This window comes from Cyanistes caeruleus, chromosome 22 (genome assembly GCF_971803275.1).
Source record: "Cyanistes caeruleus chromosome 22, bCyaCae1.hap1.1, whole genome shotgun sequence".
NCBI classification, from domain to species: domain Eukaryota; kingdom Metazoa; phylum Chordata; class Aves; order Passeriformes; family Paridae; genus Cyanistes; species Cyanistes caeruleus.
Window position 1 is genome coordinate 6,937,134 of NC_141722.1, and position 27,969 is coordinate 6,965,102.

Consider the following 27,969-nt stretch of genomic DNA (forward strand, 5'->3'; position numbering starts at 1 on the left):
CCCTCCCGGACACTCAGGGATGTCTCTCCTTCGCCTGGGAATGGCTTTGGCCCAATTCCTTCGCTTGGATTTTTTTTTTTCCCCTTTCACCTCTCGCTGCTGTAACCGGAGCGGAGCTTCCCGTGGGAATTCCTGCGGCCGTTCCCGGCTTTCCGCTGCCCTCCAGAGGGGTTTTGGGGGTTGATGCTGTGCCAGCCCGAGCAGAGGCAGCAGTGACCCTGGGAGCGGCAGGAGCTCCGCTTGCTCCGCATTTTTTGGTGGATTCTCCCACCCTCAGGGCGCTCGGGGAGTTGCTCCTCACAGCCCGGAGCCGATCCCGAACATCTCTGGGATTCGGGAAAGCAGGGATGGGTCCATCCCGAATTTCCTGTGCAGCAGAAACTGCGCCCCGAGGAATCCCCCAGCCTCAAATGGCATCGTAAAGATAATAAAAATACAGGACCAGGCTGGTTTCTGCTACTCCCTGTGTGCTCTCACGGGGAATTTCTCCCAGCTCCCAAAGCCAAAGATTACAAACTCTGCTTTCTTCTGATTTTTTTCCCCCGAAATTTCACTGTTTATTCTTCGAGAGGGGAAAAAAAAGTTTGGAATGGTGGCTTAAAATTCAGAGAGCAGAGAGAAATCCAACATTGCTGCTGCAGCCAGGGGAAGGATGGGCTCAGGGGTCGGGATTTAAGAGGTTTTTATGTGTTTGCAGGTACCAATTTCCACCTCAATGCAACCCAGACAGATCTAAATAAACCAGGTTTTAAATCCTGAGTCTGCTGAGAAATGTGTTGGAGGAAAAGCAGGAGCAGGGGAATTTTTACAGCCAGAAACCCACCTGGGCCAGCATCCAAACAGGGAAAACCCAAACCCAGGTCCTGACAAACGCTGGGGAGATTTTGGTCAAGGATTAACCCGAGCTGGAGACACTCAGGAGTCTGGAAATCCTCCTGGACATGGGCCCCAGAGCCCTCAGGGCAGCGGACATGGGCAAAAATTCACCTTCATCAAAGCAGAGGATGGCAAAGAGAGGGAAATGATGCCAGGGGATGGCATTGGGATTGTCCAATCTCACAGAAATCCACAAGGAACTTTAATATCAAGAGAAAAGGGAACTTCCCCTTTGATCATTACTGTTGTAAGTGCATTCAAATATGATGGTGACCCTCAGAGTGCTCACTCAGGGGCATGGGGACCTCCCAGGGCATTTGAGATGTCCCCTAGCACGGTTTTGTTCAGAATAAATAGATCTTTGGGGGGTTAACAGCTACAAATCCTCTCCCCAAAACAGAGCAAACCTGAGAGAAAACAAGAACAGCTCCAAGACCCGAGCCCACACAGCCCTGAGCGTGCCCCTTTTAGAGAACTGAACACCAGCCACAGCTAGAAAATTAAATAACTCTTCAACTCAGCCACATTTACATTTAAATACACAGAACCCACTCAGACTTTACATGTAAACTTTGTTGGATACCTCCTAAAAAAAAAAAAAAAAGAAAAAGAAAATACAACCAGAGATATTCAAGTACAAATTGTTGTGGTTGCACCAGAGGAAGAACCAAAGCAGAGGTTTTGTTGCTGTGCTTGATTTGCAGCCTCTGCAGGGAACAAAGGTTAAGAATTTAGAGCCTCAGGTGAAAACATTGGGATTTGCTGCTGACCTTCTAAAGGATCTGGCCTAAGAGGCTGGAAAACCATAACCCTGAGATTCTGTCCCTTGTTTGTGTCCTGTCCTGGCTCTGGAGGGGCCCAGAGGGACATCAGGGACATGCCAGCTCCCCTGGCACTGCTGTGACTGCGGGGCTTTGCCCATCCCGGGGTTTCTCCTGCAGGGGATTTCCACAGGCAGCGTTTGGGGTGAGCCCAGATGGGCTGGGAGGGATCCCCTGAGGGGAATTTGGGGTTTCCTCTGCAGGGAGGACCTCAGGGAGCACACATCACCCGGCATTTTTACTGGCACCGGGTTTGGTGGCACCGGCAGGAAGGGATTTTGCTGGCATAAAGTGGAAGGGAAATCCCACTGTGCTCGGATCTGGTCGGGGTTTTTCCCCCTCCATCCCCTTTCTGCTGCCTCTGATGGTGCAGGAGGACAATCCTGGGAGCTGCCAGGGTGTGTGCCAGGGTGGGGAATGCCCTGAGCCTCCAGAGCTCACCGGGGGAAGCTTTGGCTGCTCCCAGGGGATCCTCAGAGGGACCAGCTGCAGGCTCTGGGGAGAAGAACCCAACTAATCCAGGCTCCTTTTTGGTTTTTGAGTGGCTGCTCCCTCTGGACACCGAGTCCCTTTCACCTGAGGGAGCCTGACCCTTTCTGCTCCTCGATTTTCAGGGGGCAAAGCTGTTCTCCCTGAGCCCCCTCCTGCTCCTGCAGCCCCACAGAGCCTGGGGCTGCTGTGCTCTGCCCCCACCCTCGGATTTAGGGCAGGAATTGGAGCCCTGGAGCTGCCAGGACACAGGGAGCAGAGCTCAGGGCTCTTCCCTTCCTCAAATCCCAGATTTGGGGCAGGAATTGGAGCCCTGGAGCTGCCAGGACACAGGGAGCAGAGCTCAGGGCTCTTCCCTTCCTCAAATCCCAGATTTGGGGCAGGAATTGGAGCCCTGGAGCTGCCAGGACACAGGGAGCAGAGCTCAGGGCTCTTCCCTTCCTCAAATCCCAGATTTGGGGCAGGAATTGGAGCCCTGGAGGTGCCAGGACACAGGGAGCAGAGCTCAGGGCTCTTCCCTTCCTCAAATCCCAGATTTGGGGCAGGAATTGGAGCCCTGGAGCTGCCAGGACACAGGGAGCAGAGCTCAGGGCTCTTCCCTTCCCTTCATCCCAGATTTGGGGCAGGAATTGGAGCCCTGGAGCTGCCAGGCCGTGGGGAGCAGAGCTCAGGGCTGTTCCCATCACATCCCTGGGCCCCTGATCCCGGAGGGAAGCCCAGGGAGGGAAGAGGCCGGAGCTTTTCCCCGGCTGGAGCAGCCCTAGACGTGGTAGATGTGCTGGGCACACGGGGAGCAGCGCGAGCACGGCTCCCTCTCCTCAGCCTCCCACAGGTTGTCGTAGCTGAAGTCGCTCTGGAAGCTCTGCAGCTCGGCGTAGTCGTGCTGGGACGGGCTGTCCTGGCAGGGACAGGGGACATCGGCCAGCTCCTGGGGACCAGAGCTGCCACCTGCACCGAGATGGGGAGCGGGATACATGTGTGGATATGGAATATCCAGTTAGATATATGGAATGGCTAATTACATATGTGTATATGGAATATCCAGTTAGATATATGGAATATCTAATTACATACATGTATATGGAATATCCAATTAGATATATGGAATGGCTAATTTAGATATGTGTATATGGAATATCCAATTAGATATATAGAATATCCAATTTAGATATGTGTATATGGAATATCCAATTAGATATATGGAATAGCTAATTACATATGTGTATATGGAATATCCAATTAGATATATGGAATATCTAATTTAGATATGTGTATATGGAATATCCAATTAGATATATGGAATATCTAATTTAGATATGTGGATATGGAATATCTAATTAGATATGTGTATATGGAATATCCAATTAGATATGTGGATATGGAATATCTAATTAGATATGTGTATGTAATGTGTAATTATCCATATGTATATGTAATATCTAATTATAATGTGTATATGTAATATGTAATTATACATGTGTATATGTAATATGTAACTATATATATGTATATGTAATATCTAATTATATATGTGTACATGTAATATGTACACATGTGTGTATGTGTATGTGTATATATGTAAAATTAAATTATATATTAAATTATATATATCTATATATATAAATAGATATTTATATTTATATCTATATATATTTAATATATATTAAATATATTTCATCTCATTTATTATATTATAGTATATATACATATATATGTATATATAAATATATTATATAATATATATATTTATATATAATACATATTTAAATATATATAAATGTGTATATATATAATGTGTATAGATATAATAATATATTAAATTATGCACAACCATATATATTATATATTGCATATTTCATATTATATATTATATAATATATATAAAAATAGATATAAATGTGTATATAGATAAGGTATATATAATTATATATTAAATTATGTATAATATAATTGCATATTAACATATATAATGTATAATATATATCATTATATCTGATATATAAATAATATATTTAAATAATAATTAAATATTATAATAATAAATAATTATAATATAGAATATAGAATAATATACTATATAATATAAATAATTGTAAAACTTAGTAATATATTAAAATTATTAATATTATATAATCTATAATATTATAATTCAATTTATATTATATTATATTATATTATATTATATTATATTATATTATATTATATTATATTATATTATATTATATTATATTATATTATATTATATTAGTGACACAGGACAGTGACACAGGTCACACACAGGACAGTGACACAGGACAGTGACACACACACAGGACAGTGACACAGGTGACACACACAGGTAACACAGGACAGTGACACAGGTGACACAGGACAGTGACACACACACAGGACAGCAACACAGGTGACACACACAGGTGACACAGGACAATAACACACACACAGGACAGTGACACAGGACAGTGACACAGGTGACACAGATGACAGATGACACAGGACAGTGACACAGGTGACACAGGACAGTGACACACACACAGGACAGTGACACAGGTGACACAGGTGACACAGGACAGTGACACAGGACAGTGACACACACACAGGACAGCGACACAGGATGGTGACACAGGTGACACAGGACAGTGACACAGGACGGTGACACAGGTAACACAGGTGACACAGGACAGTGACACAGGTAGCACAGGTGACACAGGTGACACAGGTGACACAGGTGACACAGGACAGTGACACAGGTAGCACAGGTGACACAGGACAGTGACACAGGTGACACAGCTGACACAGGACAGTGACACAGGACAGCGACACAGGTGACACAGGTGACACAGGACGGTGACACAGGTGACACAGGTGACACAGGTGACACAGGACAGTGACACACCCGAGGGCCCGGCTGTGCCCGGTGCCGGGGCAGCCTCACCTGGGGGCCACAGGGAAGGGCCCGGCTGTGCCTCGGGCAGGGAGCGCACCTGGGGAGAGAGGGACACCTGGTGTGGCTGTGCCACCGCTGGGCCACCGCTGGGCCACCCGGGGACTGTCCCTGGCACTGAGCAGAGGGCCCAGAGCCCTGCAGGGACCACCCCAGGCCAGCTGGGACCCCAGCTCTGTCCCCTGCACCCCCACGTGTCCCCTGTACCCCCTGAGTGTCCCCTGTACCCCCCGAGTGTCCCCTGTACTCTCTCTGTCCCCCTGCACCCCCGAGTGTCCCCTGCACCCCGAGTGTCCCCTGCACCCCCCGAGTGTCCCCTGCACCCCGAGTGTCCCCTGCACCCCCCGAGTGTCCCCTGCACCCCGAGTGTCCCCTGCACCCCCCGAGTGTCCCCTGCACCCCCCGAGTGTCCCCTGCACCCCCTGAGTGTCCCCTGCACCCCGAGTGTCCCCTGTACTCTCTCTGTCCTCCTGCACCCCCCGAGTGTCCCCTGCACCCCCCGAGTGTCCCCTGCACCCCGAGTGTCCCCTGCACCCCGCAGGGAATCTCCAGCCTCACCTCCCCCAGGTGGGAGCCCTGGGCAGGTGCCCGCAGGTGCCGGGGGGTGCCCGGGCTGCTGTCGGCGGTGGCCGTGGGCGCTGGCCGGGGCTGGCAGTGCCACCGCTGCGGGGACAGCTGCTGCTGCTGTCGCTGCTGCTGCTGCCGCTGCTGCCCGGGGCCGGGCCCGGCGCTCCCCGGGGCCGCTCCCGGCTGCCCGCGGCACCGCAGGAGCTGCAATGGAAGCAGCCCCGGGCTGGATCCCGGCCGGGCACGGTCCCTGCCCGGCCGGAATCCAGCCCTGCTGGAATCCAGCCCGGCTGGAAGCACCGGGCTGCGGATTCCGCCCCCTCCCCAAAAAGCCGGCAGGGCTCAGGCGGCGGGAGAGGCCGTGCGGCATCCCCAGGGATCCAGGCGTGCCGGGGCTGGCCACAAGTGCGGAAAGCCACTCAAGGGATGCAGAAGGACGGGAAGGGCCAGGAGGGCTCGAGGGAAGGGGGCTGGATCCCCGTTGGATCCCCACGGCTGGAAATGCGGCCTTTAAGGGCGCTGCCTTATCGCAGCCGGGAGTTTTTGGGGCTGGCCAAAGTGGGCTCTGGCTCTGACTCATTTCCAGTTTCGGGAGCCTGGCTCACGTCTCTGCCTTTGTCTGGGGGTTTCTGCCTCCTCCCGGGCTGGCTGTGAGCAGACACGGGAAACCTGCTCCCCTCTGCCCCGCCCCGAAACGCTGCTCCGGAGTTTCCCCATCCCTCCTGAGATGGCAGGGAAAGAAGCAGCCCCAGGGCTGAGCCGGGAGCCCGGGAGCTGAGTCAGGGCCAGCTGGGAGCTCCTGCAGGAGGCTGGAGCCGGCCCCACTGGGAGCACTGGGGAACTGGGGCTGTAGGCATCGGTGCAAAGGGGGAGCAGCGGCTGCTCCAGGGAGCTGGGAGCTGCTGAGGGATGAATTCCCACCCAGGGCAGGATGGAAACGGGGACAGGGCACTGGCAGCTCATCCCCAGGAGGGGCTGGAGCAAGGTTATAAAGCCCCAAATGCTGCTCATCCGTGTGGGATGGTGGAGACAACTCCCGGCTGGGCCAAGGAGGGGAATTCCTTAAGGAACAGTCACCGAGGGGTTGGGAAAGTGGCATCACTAAAAAACTGGTGGAGACATGCTGGAAAACCCTTGGAAGAGGAGGCTGTGTCCCATGAGGCAAGAACTTCCTGCTGATGGATTGCCTCAGGAACTGGGGCCCACATCCCAGGCCTTGCTCCATGTGCCACTGCAGCCTCCCCTGCCAGCCCCTTTGCCATGGAAATGCTTTCACACCTGCTCCAAGCACCTGCCAGGCCCCTGTCCCTGCCAGCAGCACCGGCACGGAAAGCTGAACCTGGCTCTTCCCAGGCAGCAGGATCCAGCCCCATCCTTCATTCATCCTGATCCTTTATCCATCCTGATCCCACACCCAACCCCATCCCACACCCAGACCCATCCCACATTCATCCCCATCCCATACCCAGCCCCATCCCACACCCAGCCCCATCCCACATCCAGACCCATCCCACACCCAGCCCCATCCCACATTCATCCCCATCCCATACCCAGCCCCATCCTTTATCCATCCTGATCCCATACCCAGCCCCATCCCACACCCAGCCCCATCCTTTATCCATCCTGATCCCATACCCAGCCCCATCCCACACCCAGACCCATCCCACAGCCAGCCCCATCCCACACCCAGCCCCATCCCACACCCAGCCCCATCCCACACCCAGCCCCATCCCACATTCATCCCCATCCCATACCCAGCCCCATCCCACACCCAGCCCCATCCCACATTCATCCCTATCCCACATTCATCCCCATCCCACACCCAGCCCCATCCTTTATCCATCCTGATCCCACATCCAGCCCCATCCCACAGCCAGCCCCATTCTGCATTCATCCCCATCCTGCATTCATCCCCATCCTTTATCCACCCTGATCCCACACCCAGCCCCATCCCACACCCAGACCCATCCCACATTCATCCCCATCCCATACCCAGCCCCATCCCACATCCAGCCCCATTCTGCATTCATCCCCATCCTTTATCCACCCTGATCCCACACCCAGCCCCATCCCACACCCAGCCCCATCCCACATCCAACCCCATCCCACACCCAGCCCCATCCCATACCCAGCCCCATCCTTTATCCATCCTGATCCCATACCCAGCCCCATCCCACACCCAGACCCATCCCACACCCAGCCCCATCCCACAGCCAGCCCCATCCCACACCCAGCCCCATCCCACAGCCAGCCCCATCCTGCATTCATCCCCATCCCTCACCCATCCCATCCCATCCCATCCCGTACCCTGCCCAGCTCCAGCTGGGAGCCGTGTGCCGAGTAGGGCTCCTGGTACACCGGGGACTGCATTTCTGCCGCGGGGATTTGGGACACGAGGCTGCAGAGGCTCCTGGCTGGCTCCTGGCTGGGCAGCTGCTGCCCGCTGCTCTTGCCCTTGGACTTCCTGGAGCTGTTCCCCCTGCGCAGCTCCTGCGTGGGCAGCGCTGAGCTGGGCCAGCTGGGCTGTGCCAGGCTCTGGAATGAGAGGACAGACCCTGGAGCTGGCTCTCCTCGGGCTGGGAGTGCACATGGCCATCACTCCGGGCTCGGGAATGAGAGGACAGACCCTGGAGCTGGCTCTCCTCGGGCTGGGAGGGCACATGGCCATCACTCCGGGCTCGGGAATGAGAGGACAGACCCTGGAGCTGGCTCTCCTCGGGCTGGGAGTGCACATGGCCATCACTCCGGGCTCGGGAATGAGAGGACAGACCCTGGAGCTGGCTCTCCTCGGGCTGGGAGTGCACATGGCCATCACTCCGGGCTCGGGAATCGCCCCAGGCCCTCCCTGGACCCTGCCCCACACGCTCTGACAGCCCTGGACGTGCGATTCCTGCCCAGGGTCAGAGCAAAAACCCTGCCTGGCCATCTCCTCCACCCCCCTGCAGCTTTGGTTTTGGCATTTCCCAGCCTCTGAACCTCCTGTCTGTCCTTTTGTAATCCCCAACAGCACCAGTACAGGGATGGGACTGGGAATGGGACTGGGAATGGGAAGGGACTGTAATGGGACTGGGAATGGGACTGGGACTGGGATGGCATTGGGGTGGCACTGGGATGGCACTGGGATGGCACTGGGATGGCATTGGGGTGGCACTGGGATGGCACTGGGATGGGATGGGATGGGACTGGGATGGCACTGGGATGGCACTGGGATGGGATGGGATTGGGATGGGACTGGGATGTCACTGGGATGGCACTGGGATGGCACTGGGATGGCACTGGGACTGGGATAGCACTGGGATGGGACTGGGATGGGACTGGGATGGGATGGGACTGGGATAGCACTGGGATGGGACTGGGATGGGATGGGACTGGGATAGCACTGGGATGGGACTGGGATGGGACTGGGATGGGACTGGGATGGGACTGGGATGGGACTGGGATGGGACTGGGATGGGATGGCACTGGGATGGCACTGGGATGGCACTGGGATGGCACTGGGATGGGATGGGACTGGGATAGCACTGGGATGGCACTGGGATGGCACTGGGATGGCACTGGGATGGCACTGGGATGGCACTGGGATCTCTGATCCTGGGTCAGTCTTTCCCTGACCAAGCTGAGCCTCCAGGCTCCAGGCAGGGATTTGCCCCAAGCCCACAGCAAACACCAAGGGCAGCGTCCGGCCCCGTCCCAGGGGGATCCCCACAGCTCTCTGGGGTTCACTCACATGGAGGGGCTGGGAGTAGCCAGGGGACAGCGGCTCCTCCAGCAGCCGGCCCTCGGTGCCCAGCAGGAGGGAGTGGCCGTCGGGCAGGGAGCCGCTGGCCTGGGACAGCTGTGTCAGCGTGGTCACTCTCCCTCCCGACGCCCAGGAGTTCGTCCGGCCATCCGAGCTGAGGGACCCTCTGCCACTGCTGGGGAACTGCGGGGGGACAAGGACATCTGTGGGGACATCCATGGCACATCCCTGGGACATCTGTGGGGACATCCCTGGGGACATCCATGGCACATCCCTTGGACATCCTTGGGGACATCCATGGGGATATCCGCGGGGACATCCATAGGACATCCCTGGGACATCTGTGGGGACATCCCTGGGACATCCCTGGGACATCCTTGGGGACATCCTTGGGACATCTGTGGGGACATCCCTGGGACATCCCTGGGACATCCCTGGGACATCCTTGGGGACATCCTTGGGGACATCCTTGGGACAGCTGTGGGGACATCCCTAGGAACACCCCTGGAAACATCCTTGGGGACATCCATGGGGACATCTGTGGGGACATCCTTGGGACATCTGTGGGGACATCCTTGGGACATCCATGGGGACATCCCTGGGACATCCATGGGGACATCCCTGGGACATCCGTGGGGGCATCCCTGGGACATCCATGGGGGATCCTCGTGTCCCTGCTGTCTGGGCCGTGTCCCCAGGGCCAGCAGTGGCCCGGTGGCCGTGCTGGGGTGTGGGATGTGCTGGTTTTGGGGTGAGTGAGGGGAATGAGGCAGTGCCCAGCAGGAAAAGGGCGCCAGGCAGCAGCCCTGTCCCAGCTGGCAGAGGTGTCACCCGTTCCTTGCAGGAATCACAGAATATTCCAGCTTGGAAGGGACCCACAGGGATCACTGAGTGCAGAAGGCACCGCTGTCCTTGTGCCAGTGCCTCGCCACCCAAACCTGCCCCAGGCCGTGCCCAGCCTCTGCTTTCCAGGGAATTCAACGTCATTTCTGCCTCTCCAAAGTCCTGCAGCGCTTTCAATCATTTCCAGGGATCAGCAGCCTGCTGACAGCTCCGAGCTGAGTGCCACCGGGGTGTCACACGCGGGACACGGGGTGCTCCGGCATCCTCACCTGCCCGGCCTGCGGCGGCTTCGGCCCCGAGAAGCTCTCGGAGCCCGAGAGGGAGGAGTCTGCGTTTCGGAACTGCGCGGTTTTCAGGCAGTAGAGCCACTCCTGGTAGTCCTGGTAGCTGGGACAGGTCACCCGGATGGAGTTTATCAGCCGGCCTGGAAAAACATCCCCGCGCTGCCGATCCCGGGCTGGATCCCTCGGGAACCCTCGGGAACCCTGCTGCTCCACCCCGCCCCAGCTCCATGGGATGGGGAGGTGTTGGTGTAGGGAATGCCCTGCCCTCGGTGCTGCCGTGGCCCCCAGGCTCTCCTGCCAGGCAGGACACGGAGGATCCCAAATTCCCAAGCGGGGCAGCACGGCCGAGGCTGTGCCAGGCCCTCCGTGCCCGTTCCAGGCACCCACCTTCGATCAAAAAGGAGCTTTTGTCGTTCTCCTCGAACAGCACCTGGATGGCGTTGAGTGGGAGCTCTCCCTGTGGAGAGAGGGGCAGGATTGGGATCACGGAGCCAGCAGAGCTCCTGTCCGTGCCATGGGGCACAGCTCTGGGGCAGCCCCTGCGGGCACCCAGGCAGCCAAACTCGGCTCCCACGGGAGCAATCCCAGCGGGGTTCCTGCATCATCAGGCACATCCCAGTGAGATTCCTGCATCATCCTGCACATCCCAGCGGGGTTCCTGCATCATCCTGCACATCCCAGCGAGACTCCTGCATCATCCTGCACATCCCAGCGAGATTCCTGCATCATCCTGCACATCCCAGCAGGATTCCTGCACATCCCAGCAGGACTCCTGCATCATCCTGCACATCCCAGCGGGATTCCTGCATCATCCTGCACATCCCAGCGAGACTCCTGCATCATCCTGCACATCCCAGCGGGGTTCCTGCATCCTCCTGCACATCCCAGCGGGGTTCCTGCATCATCCTGCACATCCCAGCGGGACTCCTGCACATCCCAGCGAGACTCCTGCATCATCCTGCACATCCCAGCGAGACTCCTGCATCCTCCTGCACATCCCAGCAGGATTCCTGCATCATCCTGCACATCCCAGTGAGATTCCTGCATCATCCTGCACATCCCAGCAGGATTCCTGCATCCTCCTGCACATCCCAGTGGGATTCCTGCATCATCCTGCACATCCCAGCGAGACTCCTGCATCATCCTGCACATCCCAGCGAGACTCCTGCATCATCCTGCACATCCCAGCGGGACTCCTGCATCATCCTGCACATCCCAGCGGGATTCCTGCATCATCCTGCACATCCCAGCAGGATTCCTGCATCATCCTGCACATCCCAGCGGGATTCCTGCATCCCGCACATCCCAGCAGGATTCCTGCATCCCGCACTTCCCAGTGGGATTCCTGCACATCCCAGCAGGACTCCTGCATCCTCCTGCACATCCCAGCGGGATTCCTGCACTTCCCAGCGGGATTCCTGCACTTCCCAGCGGGATTCCTGCACCCTCCTGCACTCCCCAGGGGATTCCTGCATCCCGCACTCCCCAGCGGATTCCTGCCCCCGGGAGGACTGTGTCGGGGTGGAGCTCCATCCTCCCCTCCCCAGCAATCCCTGAGACACCCTCTGGATAAAAGTCCCACCTCGGGAACCTTCACCGAACATCCCACAGCTAACTGCAGCCTCCCCAGCCGCTCCCCCTCGCTGCTTTCCACCTCGCCCGGGGTCTTTTCCCACCGGAGGATGGGGGCGAGCCCCATTTCCCTGCGGCGCAGGCAGGGGCGGCTCCTGCGGGGCTGCAGCGCACCAGGGCCGGGCTGTTCCCCCAGCTGCGGGAAGGGAAGCGCCGCAGGAGCTCCCGTGCCCGGACACGCCGGTGGAAAAGCAGGTTCCCTGTCCCAGGCTGCTGAATCAGCCCCGGGAGAGCGGCACCGTGGGAACGGAACACGGCCTGGGAAGGGAACGCGGCACGGGGCAGGTTTAGGGTTTCAAAAGAGATGAGCTCATGGGAGAGCCGGGCCCAGGCCCCTTTGCGTGGTGCCCCGTTCCCAGGAGCTACAAACAGCACATTCCCGAAAGCGGGCTGTGCCCGAGGCGTGTCCCAGCTGCTGGAAAACGCCTTCCAGAGCTGCTCTGGGATGGGGAGAGCTCCGCCTGGTCACGGCCCTGCCCACGGGAAGGAGCCTCCCGGGAGATGCTCCTGGCAGGGAGAACAATGGGAGCTCTGCAGGACGCGGAGCAGGGCCCCGCTGGCTTCACGGTGGATTTCACAGCCCTCCAGCCCTGCAGGGCTGTTTGGCCCCGGCTCGGTGACTCAGGGATGCAGCAGAGCAGCAGCTCCGGGGTCACAGCCAGGTCACTGCTCCTTCTGGCACATTTGTTCCAGCGCAGCAGGAGCAGAGAGCGCAGGGCTCTCAAGGAGCCGTCAGATGATGCCCCAGATCCCAGGAGCACAGAAGGGAAGGGTGGAGAGGCCCTCGAGTGTCACCGAGCCCAGCCACGCACCAGCACAGCCGTGCTCCCGCTGAGCTGTGTCCCCAAGTGCCACCGGGGCTGTCACTGCTCCCCTTCAGGGCCATTCTGAGCGCTCGGTGGCACCGCCTGCCCGTGCTGAGGCTCCAGCAGTGCTCCCACAGGCAGACACAGCACAGAAGCTGCTCTGGCATCCCTTGGGATGCTCCCTGTCCCTGCTGCCCTTCTGCTCCCGCAGAGGGAGAACGCTGCCAGCGCTGCAGCAGCAGCAGCCTCCCCTCCCTGCCCTCCCCTCGCTGCCTGTGCCCTTCCCCACAGCATCAGCTGCGCTGCCAGGCTGCTCCCAGCTCCAAAGTGGTCCTGTGGCACCGAGCCTGGCAGGCAGAGCCCCCTCAGGGGCACTCTGGGGCCGTGCCAGCTCCTGTCTGGAGCAGGAGGGCTGGGCTCCCTGCCAGCACAGCCTCCCTCCTCCTCCTCCTCCTCCCAGAGACTCCTTGGCAGGCAGCTCCTTCCCCCTGGGCTGCTGGAGGAGGGCAGGTGTTTCTCATGGGAAGGGATCTTGCACCATCCCTGCGCCTGCTCCCTGCCAGCTGGCACGGGAGGGAGCACCAGGAGCACAGGGAGCGCAGGTGGGGGCGAGACAGCGGCAGGATGCTCCGAGAGGAACTCACCTTGAAACAGAGGCCATCGGGCTCCTCGGACACGATCACCAGCGTGGAGGGGTAGAGCACCAGCAGCCGGTCGTGCTGCTCCTTGGGAAGCAGACAGGGAAAGGGTTGGACCCCTGGGAACAGCCAGAGCTCAGAGCTGGAGAGCCCTTGGCTTTGTCCTTCTGACAGCGGCCTGGGGCAAGGGCTCTGGGAACAGCTTAGATGCTTCCCTGTGCTGGGAGAGGGGTTTGGGAACATCTGAGCTGCTTCCCCATGCTGGGAGAGGGGTTTGGGAACATCTGAGCTGCTTCCCCGTGCTGGGAGAGGGGTTTGGGAACATCTGAGCTGCTTCCCCGTGCTGGGAGAGGGGTTTGGGAACATCTGAGCTGCTTCCCTGTGCTGGGAGAGGGGTTTGGGAACATCTGAGCTGCTTCCCTGTGCTGGGAGAGGGGTTTGGGGAGAGCCAGGCTGCTCCTCTGCACATCCCTGCCAGCTCCAGCTGCCAGCACTGTCCTTCTGCTGTCCCCAAGCCCCACTGCCAGCCCACAGGAGCAGCACGAGATCTTTTTCCCTTTCCATGTGGGTAAAACACCCCTTGGGAGCTGCTGGATTGGTGGCAGCAGGGAGGCTGCACCAGTGATTCCATCCATGGACCCATCCCTCCATCCATCCATGGACCCATCCATCCATCCATCGTCCATCCATCCATCGTTCATCCATCATCCATCCATCATCCATCATCCATCCATCATCCATCCATCATCCATCCATCATCCATCATCCATCCATCATCCATCCATCCATCCATCATCCATCCATCATCCATCCATCATCCATCCATCCATCCATCATCCATCCATCCATCCATGGACCCATCCATCCATCCATCCATCCATCCATCCATCATCCATCCATCCATCCATCATCCATCCATCCATCATCCATCCATCCATCACCCATCCATCCCTCACCCATCCATCCATCCATCATCCATCCATCATCCATCCATCCATCCATCCATCATCCATCCATCATTCATCCATCATCCATCCCTCACCCATCCATCCATCCATCATCCATCATCCATCATCCATCATCCATCATCCATCCATCATCCATCCATCCATCCATCATCCATCCATCCATCCATCATCCATCCATCCATCCATCCATCCATCATCCATCCATCCATCCATCCATCATCCATCCATCCATCATCCATCCATCATCCATCCATCATCCATCCATCATCCATCCATCCATCATCCATCCATCCATCCATCCATCATCCATCCATCCATCATCCATCCATCATCCATCCATCCATCCATCATCCATCCATCCATCATCCATCCATCCATCCATCCATCATCCATCCATCCATCATCCATCCATCCATCCATCATCCATCCATCCATCATCCATCCATCATCCATCCATCCCTCCCTCCATCCCTCCCCAGAGCCGTGTCCTACCTGGAAGGGCAGGTGCTGGAGCTTCACCTTGGAGACACAGAGGATTTCTCCCAGGGATTCCCGCTGGGTTCCTCTCCATTCCTGCACGGGCAGGTTCTGCATGGACCAGCGCAGCTCCTCCTTGTCACCGGTGCTCGGCGTCCAGCCGCTCTAGGGACAGCACACCCTGAGCACGGGCACTCCCCTGCCTGCAGCAGGGCCTGGCCCACCTGGGGACACTTTTTTGGTGTGGCAGGAGCAGGAAAGAATAAATAAATCTGGGCAGGGGGCAGTTTTCCAGCTGGGAATGGATAACTACTCCCCACAGCCAGCATTGCCTGGAAATGCCTTTCCAAGGGGGATATTCTGTTGTGGGGAGGGAATTAGAACACCCTCAGAGCCTGGGAGAGACAATCTCCTCAATCTAGGCCTGTTTCCAGCCTTCAGCCTCCTCCTCCTCCTCCTCCTGATGTTTTGCAAGCTCTGGCTGGTTGCACAAGCACCCAAAAGCGTGAGAGCTTCTCTGAGCCAGAGCCGAGCTCCGACCCACGGAGGTTGTGCTGCTGCTGGTGGCACCCGTGGGCGGCAGCTCTTCCTTCCAGCACACCCCTCCCCTGCCAGCACTCTCAGACCCCCCTTGCAAGCTCTTTTTGCCCCCTTTTTCCCCAGGAAAGCCCCCCCAAGGGAATCCATCCCAGCTGGGAGCCGGCAGTGGGACACAGCCATGGGACACCCACCTGGGACAGCAGGGGCAAGGCCAGGTCCCCTCCACAGAGCTGGATCTGCTTCTCCAGGTGGTAGAGCCACTGCTTCAGCTCGGCCTCCGACGAGCAGAACACGACCAGGGGGTTCAGCAGAGGTCCTGGGGCAGGGGGGAGGCAGTGAGCAGGGATTGCAGCATCCAGCCGGCACAGCTGGCACTGCACAGCCCTCCCACGGAGTGAGGGGACACCCCTGTCCTGCTGCCACCACTGCCAGCCCTTCCTGCCACCCTCCAGCCATGGCAGAGCCTCCACACTCTGCCCACCTCACCAAGGGCTCCTGGGGACACCCCTGTCCTGCTGCCACCACTGCCAGCCCTTCCTGCCACCCTCTTGTCACATCAAGACAAGAGCAAGGCTGCTCCAGCCCCTTCTCAGGTGCACCAAGCCCTGACCACCAGACGCTTTTTAACCCCAAACCGGGCTAAGAACAAATCCCAAGGACGGCACAAAAGCCAAGCCTGATGCCCACAGCTGGATTTCAGCTTTTGAAGCCCCCAGCAGTTTGTGGGCAGCCTCTCTGGGGCAGGGACCGTCCCAAGGCGCTGCTCCCTCAGCAGAAATCCCTGCCTTATCTCCCAGCCTCACCTTGGCTCTGCACAGGGAGAGCACCAGCAGCTTCCTGACACTGTTTGTTTGTTTATTGCCTCACTGAACACCACCTGTGCCAGCCAAGCTGAGGATGACTCCAGACATCCCCTGGGAGGGTGGGACAGCCCTGCAGCTTGTTGATTTTAGTGTTTCCAGCTCTCACTCATCCCAGGGCAGGAGCACAGCCTCCCACACCCTCTGCAATAACCCCTCCTGGCAGGCTGCAGAGTGCATGTTGGCATTAATAATTTACCACTCAGCCTGTGTTAAACACCGCTTGCTGCAGGCCCAGGAGGATCTGCCTCTGTGGGACTTGCAAGTGCCCGGATAAGGCTGGATAAACGCAGGACTTTGCCCTCCTGAGGTATCTTTAGTGCCCTAATTCCTGCATTATTTATAAACAACCTTTCACTCAGCCTTTGAAGCGCGTCTGTCCTGCAGGAAACGCTCGGTAAACAAAGCTGAGCTGGGGCAGAGACTCCCTGAGCGACTCCAAACCCAGGACAGCAATTTGGTGTCGAGCAGTTTCTGGGCATCCACATGTCTGTGACTCTGCAGTTCTCCCGTTTGCTCTTCCCTCGGTTTCCCTGTCCTCACAAGGAGGATTCAGGGATGGTGGGGCAGCCAGGAGAGCTGGTGCTGCTCTCTGGGCATCCCCTGGCCATCCAGGACCTCACAAGAATTACAAATGCAAATGGAAGGCAGCAGGAATCACAGGGCATGACCCTCACCCCGAGGGCATCACCCAGTGCCACATCTAAACAGGGCCCAGAAGGAAGAGAAAATGAGGAAAGAAACTCCCAGGACACGCCTGGGGCTGGGGCAGGAGCTGCTGCGGGAAGTCTGAGCTGTGAATTCAGCCCCTGCCATGGCCCCGGGCCCCAGGGACACGTCCCAGTGCCCCAGCTGGCCCTCGGGCTCCTTCCTCTTTCCTGGGGACCGCTCCCAGAGGAGCGCTGCAGGCAGGAGAGCCCCTTCCAGGCCAGGAGCAGCTTGTTCCCACCCAAACCCCTCCGAGGGGAGCCACCAAAGGGTGCCCAGGTGCTCCCCAAATCCCTCAGCACCCTCGCCTGGGGGGCTGCAGGTGACAGCCAGCCCTTGTCCCCGTGCCAGGAGGGCTCTGCATCCTTCCTTCCCCGCATTTCCAGGATCCTGCAGCAATTTCCAGGGAGCTGAGCCAGCCCTGGCCGTGCAGCAATGGGGAACTGCTGTTCCCACAGCATTTCACAAGCCAGCGGCTCTGGGGTGCCTCAGAGTCATGGGATGAGGCTTTTCCACCCTGACCCTGTGTGGGGACACGGGAAGGGCTCCTGGCCCCTCTGTGCCTTGATTCCTTCCCTTCTGAGCAGGGAAATAAAACTGTTCCAACATGTCCCAGCAATCCCCAATATCCCTGGTTCGCTCCAGAGCGGCGCCAGGGAGAGAGGCAGTTCATCCCTGGGCACTGCTGCCCATCCCAGGAACCTGAGCAGGGCCCTCAGGGTCACTCCCTGCCCTCAGGACAGGTGGGAGAAGGAATTCTCCTCCATTCCCTGCTCCCAGTGACCCGGCAGAGGTGGGAGAAGGAATTCTCCATTCCCTGCTCCCAGTGACCTGGCAGAGGTGGGAGAAGGAATTCTCCTCCATTCCCTGCTCACAATGACCTGGCAGAGGTGGGAGAAGGAATTCTCCTCCATTCCCTGCTCCCAGTGACCCGGCAGAGGTGGGAGAAGGAATTCTCCTCCATTCCCTGCTCCCAGTGACCCGGCAGAGGTGGGAGAAGGAATTCTCCTCCATTCCCTGCTCACAATGACCCAGCAGAGGTGGGAGAAGGAATTCTCCTCCATTCCCTGCTCCCAGTGACCCAGCAGAGGTGGGAGAAGGAATTCTCCTCCATTCCCTGCTCCCAGTGACCCAGCAGAGGTGGGAACTGTCCCCAGTGTCCCCACATGTCCCCAGGCCCATCCTTCCCCAGCCCTGGGCATCCCGGAGCAGGGAAAGACGTTTCCAGAAGAAAGGCAGAGTTATCCCCCTGCAGCCTCAGGGGCAGCCACATGCCAGTCCCGCTCCCAAAGCTCTCACACCCACCTGAGATGTGGAAAGCGTGCTCCTGCTGCCCGGGGCTCTGCCCAGCCCCCAGCTCCCGCACCTCCAGCTCCTTCAGAGGCAGCAGCCCCTGGGGAAGGAGAGCAGGGTCATTTTGGGCTCCATCCCGCAGCAACCCTCTGCCACGCTGAGGAATGGCTTTATATTCCATGCGGTTTGGGGCTTTTTCTTTCCATTTTAACAGAAACCTCGGTAAAATAATGGTGGTTCAACAGGAGAAAGCCAGAAAATGGGATTGGCCCTAGAGGAAGATTGAGCTGTCCAGTTCCCAGACTCTGGATGTTCAGATTCCCACTCTGGCAAAGGCCAGGAACAGGGGACAACTTTGTCCTCCCTCTTCTGGGCTCCCTAAACAACCTCCACAGAAGATGCTAATGGCTCTAATGCCTTGGGGCACATTAATTCCTTGTTAATTCCTCCACAATTAATAAACTCAGGAGCTGCTTCTAAAGGAGTCAGGAGAGTTTGGGATGTTGTTTGTCTCCTGACATGGGAATTTTCAGTTGAAGGCTGCCTTGGGGGTGACTGGAGAGGTTTTACTGATGTTTTACATCAACCTCAAGACCCCTAAAGGCTAATTAATCATTTCTAAGAGGAGCTAATTCTACAATCATCTCCCAAACACGCTTGGTTTTAGTTCCTCACTGGTGTGGAGGAAGAGAACATTCAGGGGCTGTTGTTTTACAGCTGTGGCTCTTTGGCTGAGGTGCAGAACAGCTCATTCATTATTTGTAACTCCCCAGCACCACCGGCTTAAAAGATTCATGAGTGGTTTGCCAGCAGAGCTCCCCGAGGCTCAGGTTTCTCTTCCCACCCTTTCCCACAGAATAATGAATGCTGGAAAAGCCCATCCTGCAGCTGGAGAACTCCCCCTTGGCCCCAGGGCCAGGGGAATTTTGGGTTTGCCAAGGGCTCAGCACAAAGGTGGCTCCAGGGCACCTGAGCACGGCCACTGCTCCTGCCTGTCCCACAGGGCCACACCAGGGCCCAGCTGCCCCTGAGCTGGGCTTTGGAACAAAACCCCCTTTTGGAGTTCAGCAGCCCCAGGAAGGGACCTGGGGACATCCCCTGGAGTTTGTCTGCCCGGTGCCCCCAGCGTGGCCGCAGTGCCCAGAGCCCAGCGCGCCCAGGTGATGCCCACCTGGTAGGTGAGGCCATTGGGACCCGTGGACTGGAAGTACAGGTAGGACTGGAACAGCTCCAGGAAGCAGTTGTTGACCTCCTGCAGAAGGGACACGTTTGGGGTTATCTCAGGACACCTTTGGGGTTATCTCAGGACACCTTTGGGGTTATCTCAGGACACCTCCCAGCCTCCCTCCGCATCCCAGGCTGATCCCTGCATGGGAAAGCTTCTCCAAGGGCCACATCTGTGCTCCTGGAAGCACTTCCCAGGTGCCCATTGGGACGATGCAGGTGGGCACCGTGTGGCCGTGCCCAGGGAATTCTCCACGAGTCCCATTTCCCAGAACCATCCCTCCCTTCCCAGCCCTGCCGGGTCACACCATCCCTGGGCAGAGAAACACCCCAAAGAGGCGTCTCAGCTTTACCTGGCAGTGCTGGAACTTAAACTTGACCTTGGAGTAATAAATCATTTTGCCCAAATTCCTGACAATCGTTTTCCTTCGGCCCTTCTTGAACAGGCTGGGGAACCTCTGGTCCAAGTTTTCCTTCTGGTTTTCCTGCTTCTGAATAATCTGTACCAAGGATACGAGAGGGGAACAACAGATGAGAGCTGGTGGAAGAGACATTCCCAGAACATCTTCCCAGCAGGGACTCCTCGGAAAGGCGCCCTGGGCAGGTGCCCAGGATGGGCTGTTTGTTTTTGGGTCTCCTTGCCAACGTGGGGCCGGGGCTCAGTTACTGCCGGGAGCAGATCCTGCCCTAAAGCTGCGGGTTCTGGGCTGGAAAAGAGGGGGGCAGAGGCACATTTCACTTTCAGGGTGTCCCAGCGCCACAGAAAACCATCCCAGTGCGCCCAGTGCCTTCCACGGGGCTGAGGGAAAGGTTTCCTGTGCTCTCATTCCAGCTGGGTTCCCATCTCGGGTCCCTGCTCGGGGTTTCTCTGGCTTCCAGGTGCGGACAGTTCTGGGGCAGAGCCTCACAGCCACAGAAGCGGCTGCAAGGCAGATTTTTGTCCCTGCAAAAAGCCTGGGAAAGCTACAGGAATGCAGGGAGCAGCACGGGAGAGCCAGGGCTGGGGAGAGGAGGCAGCACACGGGGCCGGGGGCTTCCCGGATTTCCCAACGGGAATTCTTCCTCTGTGCAGCACAGCCCCACAGCCCTCACTTCTCACACCGGGGAATGAAGTTTCCTGCGCTTTTCCCGGGAAGAGCACTTGGATTGCTGGGGCTGTCCTGGGGAGAAGGGAAGATCCAGCGATCCCGCCTGCGGAGCCTGGAACCTGAGCTTTGCCAGGCACTTCCAGACCCCGGGAATGCATTCCCAAGGCAGGGCTGGGCGAGGGGAGGCTCGCGGTGCTTCCCTGCGGGTCAGCAGGGCCGCTGACACCCCCGGCACGTCCCCGCTCCCGGTGCCATCCCCGCTGTGCCAGGGACAGCTGCGGGTGCCCGTGATGGATGAGGATGAGGAAGAGGCACAGACACCCAGCTCCGTCCTGCGGGGCCCCTCCGTGACTCACCCCGCAGGCATGGGGTCAGTCATCCCGCTCCAGACACGGCAGGGAGCTGGGAATGGAGCAGGGGAACCGGGAATGGAGCTGGGAACTGGGAATGGAGCGGGAATGGAGCGGGAATGGAACTGGGGAACTGGGAATGGAGCGGGAATGGAGCTGGGAATGGAGCTGGGAATGGAACTGGGAATGGAACTGGGAATGGAGCGGGAATGGAGCTGGGAATGGAGCTGGGAATGGAGCTGGGAATGGAGCTGGGAACTGGGAATGGAGCTGGGAACTGGGAATGGAGCGGGAATGGAGCGGGAATGGAGCGGGAATGGAGCTGGGAATGGAGCTGGGAATGGAACTGGGAATGGAACTGGGAATGGAGCGGGAATGGAGCTGGGAATGGAGCTGGGAATGGAGCTGGGAATGGAGCTGGGAACTGGGAATGGAGCTGGGAACTGGGAATGGAGCGGGAATGGAGCGGGAATGGAGCGGGAATGGAGCGGGAATGGAGCTGGGAATGGAGCTGGGAATGGAGCGGGAATGGAGCGGGAATGGAGCGGGAATGGAGCGGGAATGGAGCGGGAATGGAGCTGGGAATGGAGCTGGGAATGGAGCAGGGGAACCGGGAATGGAGCGGGAATGGAGCGGGAACGGAGCTGGGAACGGAGCTGGGAATGGAGCTGGGAATGGAGCTGGGAATGGAGCTGGGAATGGAGCGGGAATGGAGCGGGAATGGAGCTGGGAATGGAGCTGGGAATGGAGCTGGGAATGGAGCTGGGAATGGGGCTGGGAATGGGGCTGGGGAACTGGGAATGGAGCGGGAATGGAGCTGGGAATGGAGCTGGGAATGGAGCTGGGAATGGAACTGGAGAACTGGGAATGGAGCCAGGAATGGAACTGGGAATGGAACTGGAGAACTGGGAATGGAGCTGGGGAGCTGGGAATGGAGCTGGGAATGGAACTGGGGAACTGGGAATGGAACTGGGAATGGAACCGGGAATGGAACCTGGAATGGAACTGGGGAACAGGGAATGGAGCGGGAATGGAGCCGGGAATGGAACTGGGAATGGAACTGGGAATGGAACCTGGAATGGAACTGGGGAACCGGGAATGGAACTGGGGAACCGGGAATGGAGCGGGAATGGAGCCAAGGAACCGGGAACAGGAGCCCAAAGCGGTCAGGACCCTCCCACCTGCAGAGCACAGGGCTCCTTCCAGGGCCTCGCTGAATTTGGGTTGCTGTTTTTAGGACATGAGTTAACCCTTTCCTGCTGAAATCCTCCCTCCAAATTCCCAGCTACGGAACAGAACTTAGGGAACACCCTGGGTGCCCAGTAAAGGTCTCACTGGGGCAGCTCGGCGCAGGAAAATGGTATTTGTGCCACAAATGCAGAGCAAAGAGCAGCTGGTGACAAAACACAGCTCGGATAAGGGCACCAGCAGCACCTGGGAGCGGGGACAGGGCGAGGTGATAAAATTGTGGGCACGGAGATAAGGAACAGCGCCAGGCTCCAGCTGCCAGGGCACTGCTGCTGCCTGGGACGATTCCCAGGAATGAATAAGGCACCCAGAATCTGGGAATGCAGCAGCAGCACCGGGAAAGAGCTTCCAGAGGGATGGGAGAGCTTCCACAGCCACTGGTGTGGCAAGGAATAAATGGAATACTTCCCTCCCCAAACGAGTTTGGGAGGGGTGGCAGCGAGGCTGAGGAGAGGGATGTAATGGCTGAGCACAGGAGCAGCTCCAAGGCCATGGAAAACCGGGATCGCATCCCTGAAATCTGCTGCCCCTCCAGCTAAAGGGGCCGGGGTTTTCCCTGCCGCTGGAATTCTCGGCAGGCCGGGCCGTGCAGTCTCCTCCAGCCCCATCCCGGTTCCCGTTATCCCAGCGCTGCCGGTCCCTGGGAAGGGCTGCTCCGGCCGGGCAGCGGCTGTCCCGACACGCTCTCAGCGTTCAGGTAGAACGAGTTCCTGAGCGAGCGCTCGGCCGCGCTGAATCAGCGGCAGGAGGAGCCCAGCGCTGCCCCGGGGCTCCCGGGGCTGCTGTTCCATGAGAAAGGCACGGAGCCCCCCCGGAGCCCTGGGAACGGGGCGGGGAGCGGGATGTGTCCGTCCTGCGCTCACAGCCGGGCCGTGCCAGCAGCTCCCGGGAGGCTTCTCCCTGCGCTCTGCCCCCAAAATCGCGGCTGGGGACAGGGGCAAAGCCCAGGCTCCTCCAGGCCGCACAGGGAGCTGGGCCGAGCCGGGAGTTTGCATCCCCTCTGCCCCAGGCGAGGGTGAAGGCCAAAATCCTGCTCCCCGCTCCTTCCTCCGGTGCTGGAGAGATCCCGGGAGCTCCCAGGCCAAGCATCTCCCTTCCCCAGGACCCACCAACACTGACGGCTCATCCTGCTCCCCACGGAACCGGCCAGGATCCGTCTGGGACCTGGTTTTTGCTGCCTGGTCCCTTTGGATCCAGCCGATTCCCACGGGGAGCCTTTCCTGGAATTCCCTCTGCCTGGCACTGAGGCCGTGCCTCAGTTTCCCCTTGCCCACACGCACGGGATTGATGAACACCCAGCGCAGCCCAAACGCTCCCAAAATTCCACCCACACCTCTGGCCCACCCAGCGGGACCCTCGGGGGCTCCTGGCTCCCCTCTGCTCCCCCGAGCAGCGCTGGGAACGGGGCCATGTGGCCACAAGGCTGGGCCGTGCCCGGGGCAGCCCTGCCCTTCCTGATTCCCTTCCCAGGCTCCTCGCTAATCCGCTCCTGCTCCGTCTCATTCCGGCGTGGGAATGAATCACCCCACCTGCCAAAGTTCGCTCGGCTTTTCCCTTCCCTCGCAGGCGGCCCAGAAACAAAAGAACCGAGAGCAAAAGGTGTGGGGGAGATGTCCCCAGGTCCCCCTGTCCTCATGTCCCCACATCCCCCTGTCCCCATGTCCCCTGTCCCCCTGTCCCCATGTCCCCTGTCCCCATGTCCCCACATCCCCCTGTCCCCACATCCACACATCCCCCTGTCCCCTGTCCCCCTGTTCCCACATCCCCCTGTCCCCTGTCCCCCTGTCCCCCTGTTCCCACATCCCCCTGTCCCCATGTCCCCCTGTTCCCACATCCCCCTGTCCCCACATCCCCCTGTCCCCTGTCCCCCTGTTCCCACATCCCCCTGTCCCCCTGTCCTCATGTCCCCCTGTCTCCACATCCCCATGTCCCCCTCTCCCCAGGTCCCCATGTCCCCAGGTCCCTACATCCCCCTGTCCCCATGTCCCCCTGTCCTCACATCCCCCTGTCCCCTGTCCCCACATCCCCCTGTCCCCGTCTCCCTGTCCCCCTGTCCCCATGTCCCCACATCCCCCTGTCCCCACATCCACACATCCCCCTGTCCCCTGTCCCCCTGTTCCCACATCCCCCTGTCCCCCTGTCCTCATGTCCCCCTGTCTCCACATCCCCATGTCCCCCTCTCCCCAGGTCCCCATGTCCCCAGGTCCCTACATCCCACTGTCCCCATGTCCCCCTGTCCCCACATCCCCCTGTCCTCACATCCCCCTGTCCCCACATCCCCCTGTCCCCGTCTCCCTGTCCCCCTGTCCCCATGTCCCCTCTCCCCATCTCCTTGTCCCCCTGTCCCCTGTCCCCACCTCCACCTGTCCCCCTGTCCCCTGTCCCCACATCCCCCTGTCCCCTGTCCCCCTGTACCCTGTCCCATGTCCCCCTGTCCCCCTGTCCCCATATCTCCCTGTCCCCTGTCCCCTGCTGGGCTCCCAGCACCACCCCTGGCTGAGCCAGGTCCCCTCAGGGCTGGGAGAGCTCATCCCTTGCTGGGATGTCCCTGGGACGGAGCTGCTGCCACCCCCAGCCCCAAAGCAGCGTCCCCCCAAGGGCTGTGCTCGGGGTGGGTGGGAATAAAGCCCCGGGGCAGCGGGGAGGGGGCTGGAGCTGCTGGAACTTGCCTTTGCTGGAATATACTGCAGGATTTTGTCCGTGGTTGTGTCCCTCTCCTGGCCTCCATCTATCCCAAAAAAGCTGGGCAGCTTTTTCTTGCCATTTTGTCTACAGAGGGGAAAAAAAAAACCCAAAACACACATGGAAACAGATCCAGGCTGAGGCACAGTGAATCCTGCCCAGAAATAAGGAAGCCAGAGCACCAACAAGCGATTTGTCACGGGCTCTCGAGTCATCCCAGCCCGGCCGAGGGCTGACAAAGCCTGCGAGAACTGCAATGGGATTTTGCTGCACTTGTTGGGGTTTCTCTGCTTTTTTACAGCCAGATGAGCAGCTTGGCTCATCTGTGCCCCCAGAGCAGGGCAGGGCCCTGGCAGCTCCTGCAGAGCCCCTGGAACGGGGAGGGATCCGCACAGATCCGCGGGCAGGTATTCACAGAGGGTTCGTTTCTGCCTTGGTGGCCTCCCTGTCCCTTTCCTCCCATTCCCAGTTTCTCCCCACGTGCACACCAGTACCAGGCAGCCACTGGGAAGTGCTGGGACATCCTCAGATTGCAGCAGACAAACAGGATAACCCCATGAGTGTGGGGAGCTGGGGGTCAGTGGGACAGGAGGAGCTCTGGGGCTTGGCTGCCCCACCACAGGGCCCTGATGTGAGACCCCCAGAGCCCAAATTCCCTGAGGGATCCCCCCTCTTTTACCCCAAATTCCCTGAGGGATCCCCCTCTTTTACCCCAAATTCCCTGAGGGATCCCCCCTCTTTTACCCCAAATTCCCTGAGGGATCCCCCCTCTTTTACCCCAATCTCCTCAAGGGATCCCCCCTCTTTTACCCCAATCTCCTCAAGGGATCCCCCCTCTTTTACCCCAAATTCCCTGAGGGATCCCCCCTCTTTTACCCAAATTCCCTGAGGGATCCCCCCTCTTTTACCCCAAACTCCTCAAGGGATCCCCCCTCTTTTACCCCAAATTCCCTGAGGGATCCCCCCTCTTTTACCCCAAATTCCCTGAGGGATCCCCCCTCTTTTACCCCACTGGAGCTCCTCAGGCTCCCACAGGTTTGCTGCTGATTTCTGGCAGCTCAGGACACCAAGGGGACACTTTAGGGTCTCCTTTTAAGCAGAAACCCCTCAGCCTGGCCGAGTTTTGGGGATTTTTGGCACAGCCCTGTCACTAAAGCCAGCACAGGCAGGGCTGGCAGGTCCGTGAGGAATCAGCCGGCTCCCTCCAGAGCTCTGTCCCAGCTCTGGCTGTGCTGCTGGGGGCAGTGGGAAATCTGGGAGATGAATTCCCTGGAGCTGTTTTGGGACAGCCACCCACGGCCGTGCTCCCTGAGCCCTGCCCTGGCCAGCCCTGCACCCAAATCCCCAAATCCCGGATATTTTCTGCTGCTCCTCCTTCGGGTTTACAAACACAAATCCTACAGCAGAGCGCTGGGATTTGGGGTGTTCTCCCCAAAACCTGAGGAGTGGGAGGGTTGTTTTCTCCCAGCAGCACCACGACCCTGAATAAAACCACTCGCAAGTGAAATCTGGGAATATCAGGTGTTCTGCACCTCGTCCCGCCGGGGGGAGCTTGATTACCCAAACAAAAATTAACTCATTGGCGCTTCTCCCGAGGGCCGAGAATTCCGTGCCAGGCACTCGGGGCCGGCTGATCCCGGGGTTTGGAAATGCCCAGCACCCCCGAAACCACCGGGAATTAGGAAATCCCCGCCAGGAGAGATCCCGCAGGGGATCCAGCCCCGCTCCCGCACCCCAGAGCCGGCCGGGGGTACTCACTCCTTCTTCAGCGAGGGTTTCCTTCGGAAGGAGCTCCTGAAGCCGCCGGGAGCCTGCGGGACACAGGCGATGTTCCCCATGGCTCCGGGAGCGCTCCCGGCTCTCCTCTCTCCCCGCCGGGACTCGAGTGGGTGTGGGCACAGCCCGAGCCTGCCCCTCGCTCCCGCCCCGCGGGCAGGGAGGGGCGAGCCCGGTACCTGTTCCCGGGGAATTCACCCCGAGCCGGCCGCGGCTCCCGAGGCTCCGGCGGCTCCGAGCCGCGGCCGCAGCGGAGCCCATCCCGGAGCGCTGGCCCGGATGGAGTTCGGCCGCAGCTCGGGCCCAGATAAGGCTGCAGAGAGATAAAGGCGCTGCTGGCTGTTTAAGCATTAACAAAAATCTCCGGGGTTCCAAAGGCCGCTCCCAGCCGGGGTAAAAATACAAAAATAAATGGGCAGCGGGAAAAAAAAAGTATCGAACTGGGAACGCTAATCCAAATCTAGGAATGGTGGGAAATGGATGGAGGAAGCAAAGAGCAAAAGGAGATGGGCACGAGCAGCAAAAAAAAAAAAAAGAGAATATTTGTAGGAGAAATGCTTTAAAAGGAAGGGAACTGAAGATTTCTGACCGTGCTGCGAGTGACTCGCTGCGTGGAAATACAAACAATAAAAAGGAGAAGTTGGTGACAAAAGGTAACTGCAGACTCAATATTTCTGTGCTGAAAAAAAACAAATAAACCAGGAATTAGGAAGGATTCCCAGCCATAGGAAAGGAGAAAGCCTTTTCATTTTTGGGTGGCTGCTAAGATGTAAACACAAAACTTGAATGCTCTGGATCCAAAAATAGAGAGAATTCAGGTCAGAAAGTTTGAAAGAGCTGAACACAAAGGGCTTGGGTTGCTGTTGCAGTAAAGTCTTGCAGGACCACAGATTTGCAAAGAAATTGCATAATTTAAGAGGGATATCAGCGTTTCCACGGGTAAAATACCACCCCGGTAATTATGGGGTTGCCAGTTGCCAGCAATTCCTGGGAAAATGATGTAACAGCTGTGAGGGAGTTGGATTAACTTTGAGAATTAGAGGAGGAGAACATAATTAATACAAATCAACACGGGGCTGTGGAAATCAGATCTTGTCAAACCGACTGAATTGATGGCAG

General features: G+C 58.1%; 1 protein-coding gene across 3 annotated transcripts; it reads right to left on the bottom strand.

Annotated features, from left to right (window-relative positions):
* Positions 1-1,369: 1,369 nt before the first annotated feature.
* PLEKHN1 (pleckstrin homology domain containing N1) lies at positions 1,370-27,785 on the bottom strand. 3 transcript variants are annotated; one of them, XR_015278657.1, is made up of 15 exons: positions 26,833-27,785; positions 25,062-25,161; positions 20,060-20,206; positions 19,654-19,734; positions 18,495-18,582; positions 15,813-15,937; positions 15,097-15,246; positions 13,643-13,723; positions 10,948-11,017; positions 10,546-10,700; positions 9,422-9,616; positions 8,002-8,229; positions 5,119-5,167; positions 2,588-3,134; positions 1,370-2,424 (listed from the first exon to the last, which is right to left on the bottom strand). XR_015278657.1 is itself a non-coding variant. In XM_086860174.1 (15 exons), exons 1-15 carry the CDS (start codon positions 26,910-26,912, stop codon positions 2,947-2,949), a joined length of 1,950 nt encoding a protein of 649 aa, XP_086716300.1. In that variant the 5' UTR covers positions 26,913-27,785; the 3' UTR covers positions 1,370-2,946. The 3 variants fall into 3 exon arrangements, 2 of the variants coding, with proteins under 2 accessions (XP_086716300.1, XP_086716301.1); XM_086860174.1 differs by adding an exon at positions 5,686-5,898 and having other exon boundaries at positions 1,370-3,134; XM_086860175.1 differs by having other exon boundaries at positions 1,370-3,134.
* Between the last annotated feature and the right edge of the window lie 184 nt (positions 27,786-27,969).

Excerpts from the sequence above, each read along its gene's own strand:
- PLEKHN1 (XM_086860174.1), bottom strand. The coding sequence starts at position 26,912 with ATGGGGAACATCGCCTGTGTCCCGCAGGCTCCCGGCGGCTTCAGGAGC. Across the intron at positions 25,162-26,832 it reads AAACCCTCGCTGAAGAAGGA|ACAAAATGGCAAGAAAAAGC; the intron begins GTGAGTACCCCC and ends TCCCCTCTGTAG. Across the intron at positions 20,207-25,061 it reads TGCAGTATATTCCAGCAAAG|ATTATTCAGAAGCAGGAAAA; the intron begins GCAAGTTCCAGC and ends TCCTTGGTACAG.